The 10362-nt window shown below is 37.3% G+C and overlaps 2 protein-coding genes across 2 annotated transcripts in view; one reads left to right on the forward strand and one right to left on the reverse strand.

Annotated features, from left to right (window-relative positions):
- Positions 1 to 2120, forward strand: part of VIL1 (villin 1) — a 19239-nt gene extending 17119 nt beyond the window's left edge. The window contains exon 19 of the mRNA XM_012642596.1: positions 1049 to 2120. Within this exon, the coding sequence (XP_012498050.1) occupies positions 1049 to 1162 (114 nt within the window). The 3' untranslated portion in view covers positions 1163 to 2120. The remainder of the gene's footprint in view (positions 1 to 1048) is intronic.
- Positions 2121 to 6348: 4228 nt separating this feature from the next.
- USP37 (ubiquitin specific peptidase 37) overlaps positions 6349 to 10362 on the reverse strand; it is a 97376-nt gene continuing 93362 nt past the window's right edge. The window contains exons 19-22 of the mRNA XM_012642489.1: positions 10141 to 10256; positions 7896 to 7965; positions 7173 to 7311; positions 6349 to 6669 (exon numbers count right to left, since the gene is read on the reverse strand). Of these exons, the coding sequence (XP_012497943.1) occupies positions 6582 to 6669; positions 7173 to 7311; positions 7896 to 7965; positions 10141 to 10256 (413 nt within the window). The 3' untranslated portion in view covers positions 6349 to 6581. The remainder of the gene's footprint in view (positions 6670 to 7172; positions 7312 to 7895; positions 7966 to 10140; positions 10257 to 10362) is intronic.

Raw genomic sequence — 10362 nt, forward strand, 5'->3', positions numbered from 1 at the left:
AGGATTACAGGCGTGAAGCCATCGCGCCAGCCTCATGAGGTTTTTAACATGTTGTCTTTTAACCAGGAACAAACCTGTAAGCCAAGAGGAATGAAGCTATCTATAATGGTAAAATTCTAGTCAACAGCAAGTGTAATAGTATACCTTGCAGGTTTGGGAGGGAAAGATGACAAGAAGCCTTTATAGTATGCCTGAAACCACTCTAAGAAGGTACAGTCAGTTGGTACAGTAGAGCATGTACTGGAATCAGATGACCTTGACTTTCTTGAACTTTAGCTTTATTACCTGAAAATGGGAATATTCAAATCTGCCTCAGTATCTTTGTAAGTGCCACAGTAGTATATGTTAAGTTAGAAGCTATTTTGTTCTGTCCATCAGGGATAGAGTGGGCCCTGCTTCCCTTGCTGCCAGTCTATTAACTTGATCCAAAGCAAGGTAGGGCCCAGGAGGGAGACCCCTCCCAAGGGTGATGGGCTTTTGCTACAAGAGCCATATGTCCTGTGATAGCAACAAAATCTTAGGTATCCAGACTTGAGCGGATACCCATCTAGGGCTCATTGGCTTACTTTGTGGGTCAGGCTTAGATTCACGGTTTAAGTGAAGGTAGGCGAACAATGTACCTTGTTTCCAGTATCCTTCAAATGTAATATTATCTTCATACTCATAAAAGCAAAAAAACTGGAAACAGAAATGTTTTCCATTTTACAGAGAGGAAAACTAAGGCTTAGAAAGAGAAGCAACACCTTGACCAAGCTAAGTCAACTGTCCTGATTCTTATTTCAGGGCTAATGTGAACTTGACCTTGGTAGGAAGAAAAACTCAATTTACCATGTTACCATCCTTTATCATCATGTTACAGTATCAGGGATCAAACCTCTGGAATCACAAAATGCCACGCCCCCCTCCTCCCCATCCCTTTCCTGGCTCTCCTGACATTGCTAGTTTTTGCTCTTCATTTGACTGACTGTATGCCACACCTGTATGACTCATCAGAGCAAACCCTGAAAAAGAACATGACCTTTGCCCTCTGGTCCCTCTCCTCTTCTAGGAGCATCTGTCCATTGAAGATTTCACTAAGGCCTTTGGGATGACTCCAGATGCCTTCTCTGCCCTGCCTCAATGGAAACAACAAAATCTCAAGAAAGAAAAAGGACTATTTTGAGAAGGAAGAGTAGCTGTGGTTGTAAAGCAGCACTCTACCTTACCTGGCTTGTGGCATTCTGTTTTATAACTGGTATTAGACCTATGCCAATTGAAGTGAAATTTTATAGTTGTGCCTGTGAACAGCAGTCTATGGCAATGCCACTTTTAACAATCTCCCTATTCCTTCAGAAAGATGATACCTCCACAAGGAGCCTGTGGTCCCAATTTCAGCTCTCAAGAAGGTGGCTAGATTCTTTCTATCTTGAGGTGTTGCATCATTTTTAACCATCCTGTTCTATAGCTTTCCCTTCTTAGAAGAGCAGCCAAACACTCCATGGAACGTAAGAGTTGAGGCACCAGGACAGGTTTTTCCTCTACCATGACTCATTTTCATCTATGGCAAGTGGGCTGAAACATTTTGCAGGTTTACATCTTTCCCACAGTAATGGCTTTTCCTTTTCACATATACTTTCTTCACCACCTTACTCAGGTGTTAAGTTAAAGGGTTGAAGGAGAGCTGAACGGCCTGGGAGATTGCCCTCTTACTGAGGTTTCACAATGCTCACTAAATAGTACCCAGTGAGAGCAGCACATCCAGTGTGTCTAGGCTAAAGGCAAGTAGGAAATGCAAATGCTATTTCGCCCTTCACCCCCACTCTTAATAATAAGGCAAAGGAAGAGCGAAGGCCAATGCTAGGTTTACAAACTGTTACACAGAAGCCTCTATAAAGCTTCACAGGCTCCTCAGATGAAAATAACCAGTGGTGACTATGGCCAAACTTTGGTTCGCCATTCCATCTCCTTTAAGATGTAACAGTGTGCAACGAAGTCCAAGTCAGAAAACCAAAAAGAAGGTGATTTCCACAACTTGAAACAACTGGTTGTTAAAAGTGTCTGCAAAAATGTATCCTTCTCAGAAATAACAGTCAAACCAACATAAGGTTAATAAAGGCTTTAATTTCACACACACACAAAAACTCTATGCATAATTTAAAAAGGAAACAAAAAATCGTAAAGGATACAGAGGAACAATTCTGCTAAAACACAGATAAAAGTGCCACTCCATATAAAACAACATAATCAGAATCAAAAGTCACTCTGAACACAAACAAAAAAAATCACCTCACAAATAATGTGGCCACAGCTGCCAGCAAACCTGGTAGTGGCTCAGTTAGGCAAGGTGTAGGAACCTCACTTCTGTTTTCCTCTCCCTAAGCATAAAGAAACAACACTGACAATAGGCCAGAGAAGTGAGGGAAGGAAAAGCTCAGAGGGAGGGAAACCTGGGGACAACAGGTGTGCACACCCACATGTGGTCTCACTCTTTGCACGGGCCCACTCTGTTTTTGAAGTAAACCAGTTCAGTTGATTGCTCTTTCTTCTGGCAACTGACCTGACAAACTTGGATCCTGATTCAGACCCTCCTCTTCCACTCTATTCTTATGCCAGTGGACATACCTATACTTTGAACCTCTGTACTTTTAAGTCCAATGTTACTAAAATCAAATGCTTATATTCATACTGGCATACTTTTTAATAAAAACTTCAAAACCTCAGACACATAACAGGCATGGAAAGGAAACAATTTACTAATTGTGTATAAATATGATACAACGAAAGAGACTGCTTGAAGTCTAGTAAGCAAAGCATGCCATAAAGTAGTCAATGACTAATGAAACAGAGCAAAATAATTCTGCCACAAAACTCTCAAGGCTTAACAAACTATAGTTTTCCAATAAAATATATATTTTTTTCCAGATGTTAATAAGACCTATCAATAGAGACAAAATTAGAATTCTGAAGTAATGCAATAGAAAGGTGTTAAGAGGGCAGAAATCTGATTAGTTTTTGTACACACTTGCTCAGTGAAGAGCAAAATGGGGAGGAAAAGGACATATCCATTTTATTGGGACACTTTTATGTGACTTGCATCTGGTGCTGGATTGATGATTTTTCTAAAAATCTCCCTATATATACAAGAGCCACATGTACTTGGAGATCTAGCTGTTTCCCTAATTTAAAGCAAAAGACCAACTCAAACACAGGCGCCCCCCCGCCCCCACCAAAAGTTGGATAGCTGAGAGTATCCATTGCAGTCATTTCAGAAGACAGAGAAGAAAGAGGGAGAAGGATAATGTTTTTATTTGTTTTAATATAACCTCTTTTCAGTAGATCACAAGTGAGTTTACAAACTACCTGTTTTTCTCTTCAATTTAGATGTTTCCAGATAATTTTCATTATACAACTATATCTGTAGCTGTACATGTAGTTACATAATGGTAACTGCCGTGTGCAAGAATAAGTAAATTCATGGATTATTTTGCTGAGGTTTTACATTTTAAAGCCTCTCTTTCAGCATTTTACATTTGATCAAGGAGAGAAAAAAAGAAATGTGTAGTCTAATATTTGCCTTCCAGAGTTAATTAACTGATCTGTAAGTACCACTGAATACTTAAAATGTAAACATGTTTACATTTGTTATATTTGTCACTGAGCCTTTTAAGTTAGGCCTGGAATTAACAGACCATAGCAAGTAAACAAATAGCTTTTGGAATCAAAATATAAATAGAAGACCAATTCATGAACTTGCTTCTTATTCTATCTTGCTGAGACAAAACTTCTGAGTGTGCACACACATATAAATATATTTCTACGAAATAGAGTCTATCTTCTCATAGGGCTAAATTATAGTCATGGCTACTAAGGGGATAACAGCATCCAGCAACATGCAACTTCCCAACTCTGCATAATATTAGGGGATAAAAATCAATGAGTTTGAAATTTAGTTTTATTTTTCCCTTCCAAAAAATTCCAACTAAGATCAAAAGGTTGTAACCAGAACTAATTAATATCAAGTTCCAATTCAATGTCATTTAAAGTAATGTAACCATACACTTGGTATTTTCAACAGGAAGGTTAATTAGGTACTGTACAGACTGCCTGGAACTGAAGCACTCTGTCTCCCAATCTCACTTGTCCCTTCCTGGCCCCAACAGGCTAACCGCTCCATCCCCTGATTCTGGGCAAACTGATCACACTGTGCAAAAAAATAATATATTATCTATTTATAATTTTTAAATATATATAACCAGCTCAAAAAAACCCAACAAACCCCATCAACATTGTCCAGCTGAAATTGCCATTTGTAGTCAAAGAAGTAAGTTAAAAGAGTGAAGGAAGAAGGCTGACAAGGCCACAATGATGGACAGACATCAAGTGAAATTCAAGTTCCAAACTTGTAAGTACATGAGCAGTGAGATAACTCTAGTAACCTATCTTCAACTAATAAGTCCTGCTCAAGACATGAAGATCAAACCAGGTTTCTAATCCAAGTGTACTTCTAAACCATACACATGTTGCAAGCTATAAAAGCAATTCAAATGAGGCTGCTTCATGAGGCAGTCTAGGCTTAGGGTATTATTTCTATTCTTCTCTAATGTCTTAATGCAGCCCTCACTTCAAATTGTTCCCAATAATTTTTAACAATGCCTCTCAAAGCTCTCAAATACACAGATAGGTAAAAGAAGTAATAACTAGCCAAAAAATTTGATCACCATTTCACTCATTTATGAGAAAACCAGTTATTTTCAAGCAAAACAAAACCAAATGAGGCTCCTGGTAGAAATGAAACAAAACTTTAAAAGCTAGTTTTGAAAACAAGTATTTTCCTCTGCACTAAACTACTCCTGCATATCCTACCACTGTACCACCTTGGAACATCCACTACGATAATGTACGTAGGCAGGTGATAGGAAGCAAAGCACTTATCAGTAGTTAAGCAAAAGTGCTGAGGCCATTTACAATTCAAAGATTCAAACTTTTAGAATAATTACTATGTCAGAACACATCCAAGTTCCAAGAGTGGGGCTGGAGTTCTCTTAAGGCAATCTTCTAGAAAAGATGTTGTATTTTCTGTGATGATAGGTTTTAAACTGTTTTTTCTTCCTGAAAACCTGATGTGGTTTTTGTCCCTCCCTCAGAACTGAAGAATAATCCCCTTATTTAAAATAAAAGAAAAAACATGAAAAAAAATAATGAAGGTTTCATTTCGCTATATTTAACTCTGTGCGATCCTAATGATGCCCAAGCTCACAAAATTATTTTGTGGACAGAATTCCACTCTCAAACTCACTCTTTATATGGTTTCATAAGCTGCTTACCCAAGCTAGTTATGTCAGCTAAGTGACTAATGTAGCACTTGATGTTGCATCCCCATTTAGCCTCAACTCTGAGCACCTAACAAATAAGATAAATATATTATGCACCTTTGTTATTTCTTAGTTCTTGCAATACCCTAAACCAATCACATTTTAATTCCCACCTTACTTTAAGGGTAAAGCCAGACAGCAAATGATTAAATGCTCAAGCTTTATCCTATAGCTCAAGTACTTAATTTCACATTTGCAGTAGGGCTTTTAGCTTTAGTGATCCAGAATTTTAGCTTTAACACAAGAATGCTTCTCTTGTCCTATGTTTGAGAGACAGAGATGCTAGCATTCTTCCTTATCCCTAAGTATTCTTGCTGGGGAGTCCCAATTGGAGAGAGATTATTTTTCTCCCTCTTAAAGTTTTGGGTGCAATCCATTAGGGTAATGCTGCTCCATGGAAGAATGATACAGAAGAAAATAAAAGATTCTATCTTCATCTCCATAATAATATAGATGATATATAATGAACATACTGTGTGAAGAAATTTCTTTAGAGAAAACACAAAATGTACAATCAATATTAAATGGGAGACCATACACATTCCAAAGCACCAACAATCCATTTCTTGGGACTACATGTAAACAGCAAAGACATTACAAATTCATGAAATTTAAAAAAAAAAAGCTCAAGTCAGGTGACAGCAATATCCCTCTCTTGCAAGGAGAACAAACTGTCATTAGTGTAACATGGAGAGTTGGCTTTCCAGTGAACTTTACTAATAAGAAAACACACATGAAAGGTATACAGACTTGAGTGAAACTACGCAAGAAACATAAAAGCTAAAAGCCAACCGATAGGTATATCTTCACACATTTATCAGGTGAATGGACTCTTTGACAGCTTCTCTTCTTCTCCAAACTGCTGTGCTATTAATTATGAGCAGGCATACTCTTGTGGCTCATCCTAACTCTTTAAGGCTCCATTCATCCCGTGTGTGTGTGTATGTACATATATATTTATATATTTACAACATGTATTCCTAAGACAAAAGGAAGTGCCACTCTTGTAGGAGAAAAAGAGGATAATCAGCTACAGATGTGAGACCAAGGTTTCCATAAAATAGCATGGAGCATTCTGTATAACTCCAATTTTAGTCTTTTGGTTTGGCCCTGAGCTGTTTGTTGCTCCCGCATCAAGTAGAATTCCAAATTCTCCTTGGGCAGAGGAAAGGTGTGGGCGGCAGTAAGGAGAATACGCAGTGCACAATTGCCATCCCAGGAGTTTGTTCCTCATGAGGCCTGACGGGTAGTCTTCCCTGCTTCGATGCTAAGTGCCTGAGAGTTCTTTTCTGTTTCCAGCAGCTCATCAAAGATCTCTCTTAAAATAAAACAAAAAGACCCCCAGGAAATTTAGTGAGCAGAACCAAAGGATAAACAGGATAAAAAGCAACAGAAAATAGATGCTGATAAAGCCTGCATAATCCCATTTGGTGCCTACATTTTATTAAATGAACAGCTCACTCATGTGATCACCATCTTAACCCCATGGGAGCTGATTTTTGAGAATAGTGGGGAGCTGATTTTTGAGAATAGTGGGGAACTGACAACAGTTAGCTTTAATGAAAATGCTATGTAGTTCCCATCCATATAAATCAGATCTTCTAGCTAGTAAAATTGGAAGACAGAAAGGTTTGTGACAGGACAGCTTCTATCATGAAACAAACTGTCTTAAGTTCCACACCTAGATACTACTGTGTGATGAGTTATTAATGTTAAGAGAAAAAATATTCTGGACTTACAAGGAACATTTTACCCTCAGAGGAAAAGGAAACGTTCAGGTGATTTTTCACCCGTTATTTTGAATCTGGCAAAGTTTCTTACTTGTGCATATAAAAGAAGATGTAACCACTCCGATCCCGATCACTCTGCACGGCAGACTCTTGGATTTTAGATACCTCCAGGTCATTATAAGTAAACCATGCCTGCTTCTTAATGTCATACACATCACTAATGTAATGACCTGTAACAAATAAAATTTTAAAACTGAGGTTTTTAAAAACATACTGAATTTTTCTCAGGTACAGGAAATTTGAGAAAGAGAAACAGCTACCACATCCATCTTACCCCCACCCCCAACAATGTTTCTAAAAACACATATAGAGAATTAGGGAGGAATATACTATACTGGGACACCATTTTTGATAAATATATTTTGCTCAGGAAAATTTAGGTCATTTATGAATAGGGAAATAAAAACAGTTACATCCATTTATGCAATTCATTATTTTTTTTCTTTTTTATTTCAGCATATTATGGGGATACAAATGTTTAGGTTACATATATTGCCTTTGCCCCACCTGAGTCAGAAATTCAAGCGTGTCCATCCCCCAGACAGTGCACACCGCACCCATTAGGTGTGTATGTAACCATCTCCTCCTCCCCGCTCCCCACAATTCATATCGAATGTGATCAAAAAGAGATGTAAAAGTTTTTTTCTTGATGTATTCATCTTATACCTCACAAAGCCAGTCAAACAGCAATGTAATAAGGAGCAAATGCTGGCTACTTCATTTATAATATGCTGAAACCATGATGTCCATTTACCTGAAGAAGAAGTGCTACCAATGTGACTGACAACACTGATGAGCCGATAGGAATGAGGAAGATTTCCTGTCTGGAAAACAGAAGTGGACATAACTCTTCATTTGAATAAAAGCAAAACACTGAATTTATATTTATTATCAAAGCTGACATGGTAAACTTCAGTGTATGGAGTAGTCATAATCAATAAATTAAAAAAATCTAGTGGTTGTAATGTCGATACCCTCTGACCTAAGAATTCCACTCCAATTAAGAATTTACCCTAAGGAAATAATTCAAAGGAAAAAAATAGCATATGTGTCAAATTATAGACTATAGCATTATCTACTGAAAAGTCAGAACAATATACCCAGTAATAGTTGACTGGTTAGTGGTATATCAATTCAATGAAATATCATTCAATTATTATATTAAAGAAATTGATGCGGATCAGTAACATATTAACTTGATTTTCAGACCCACGAGAATGCACATAATAACTACAGCTCTGTAAAAATAGTTAACAGGTATTGGACAATAGAATGAAAAAATGAAAAAGAGTTGCTGTGTTGCTGAAGGGATTACAAGTGAACTTTTTCATTTCAAATATTTTTTAAAATGCCATTAAAATATTGTTAGTAAGAAAACAAAACTGAAAAGTGATATCCATAAAATGTAGGCAGCACTATAAAATAAAATTTTGGAAAGGAATATAGCTATATGCAAACCAGAAACTATTAAAATGTTCATAAACTTTTGAAGCATTATTTACTTCCAGGGATTTACCTAAAGGAGAAAATCCAAAATATGGAAAATAGTATAATCATACACAGTTTCTCAATGTATTAATTACATTACAGTGAAAAAATAGAAACAACTTAAACAAATGCTCAGTGTTAGTTAAAAATTAAATAAGTAGGATGTTCATTTGAGAGAACGATAGTACAGCCATTTATAACATCCTTATCTCTGATGTTACAGATAAAAGAAAAAAAATAAGATGCCTATAAATAATTAGTCTTTAACAAACAGGATAAGCCTGATGTGGTGGCATGCATCCCAGCTACTTGGAAGGCTGAGGTGAGAGGACCCTTGAGCCCAGGAGTTCAAGGCAAGCCTGGGCAACATGGTGAGACCCCCAACTCTAAAAACAAAATAAAACAAAAACTCCCAAAACATCCCAGCTACCCGGGAGGCTGAGGCAGAAAGATCGCTTGAGCCCAGGAGTTTGAGGTTGCTGTGAGCTTGGCTGATACCACAGCACTCTAGCCCAGGCAACAGAGTAAAACCATGTCTCAAAAAACAAACAAAAACAAACAAAAAACCCCAAAACAAAAAAAAACCCAAACAGGATAAAAATTGTACTTATATTATGACTTTTTAAAGCATATGAGGAGGTGAGTATGACAAAAGAATATGTCAAAATGCTAACAGTAATTGTGTTAGCATTGTGGGATCCTGGGTAATTAAAATTTGGGGGAAAAGGCAATTATCTAAGGAAAAAAAGGTAAAAAAAAAAAAAATCCAATGTGCCCTAGTTTACATTAATTCAACAGTTCTCACTGAGCAACAAACAACTGGTTTTGGTATTTAAGTATAAAGATAATATAGTTACTTAGTGGAACTAAAGGTTAATTTAATATACACATGCCTTTACACAGTTCTTATCTAACATGTACATAAGATGATCAGGATGCATTTCTGTTTTTATTTTGTTTTGTTCTATTTTTAAAATTTTTTTTCATTTTTTACTCCAGGTAGTTGGAGTGGGGGAGAAAGCCCTCCCCTGCCTTTTCTTTGAGATGGAATTGACACTATCACCCAGGCTAGAGCAGCACTGGCACCATCATAGCTCACTGCAGCTCTAACAAAACTCCTTTCTCAGTCTCCCAAGTAGCTAGGAGTAGCTGAGACTATAGGCACGCACCACAACATCTGGCTAATTTAAAAAAAAGTTTTTTTTGGAGGTAAGGTCTCACTATGTTGCCCAGGCTGGTCTTGACTCCTGGCCTCAAACAATCGCCAGCCTCAGCTTCCTGAGCTGTTGTGATTACAGGCATAAGCCACTGTGCCTGGCTCCTGTTTTGTTTTGAATCTTATATGTAAGAAATAAAGAGCAAATAACAAGAGAAAATGAAGACCATTTGATGGCTGCCAAACAGGCAGAAATGAAACTGCAATGAAGATTGAAAGTGGGGACTATGAAGATAAAGTGCAGGAGGAGTAACACTGATAATCTGACTGATTCTACCCAGGGGTAAAAAATTACCTCAGCATTTCTTTTTAGCTCCTCGGCCTCAGCTTCTGTGTATTCCATATCGAAAACATCCTCATTTCCAGAGTCCTCATCAGAACCCAGTGCATCCAGAAAAGAGCTGTTAAATTCTGAAAACACAAAGACAAAATCTTGTAAAAGTTCTTGGAATAGACATAAGAGATATAATTAGGAAGATAAAATAGGTTGAGGTACATATTTTATCATCCTAAAAAA

The sequence above is a fragment of the Propithecus coquereli genome, unplaced genomic scaffold (genome assembly GCF_000956105.1).
Source record: "Propithecus coquereli isolate 6110/MARCELLA unplaced genomic scaffold, Pcoq_1.0 Scaffold18, whole genome shotgun sequence".
NCBI lineage: Eukaryota > Metazoa > Chordata > Mammalia > Primates > Indriidae > Propithecus > Propithecus coquereli.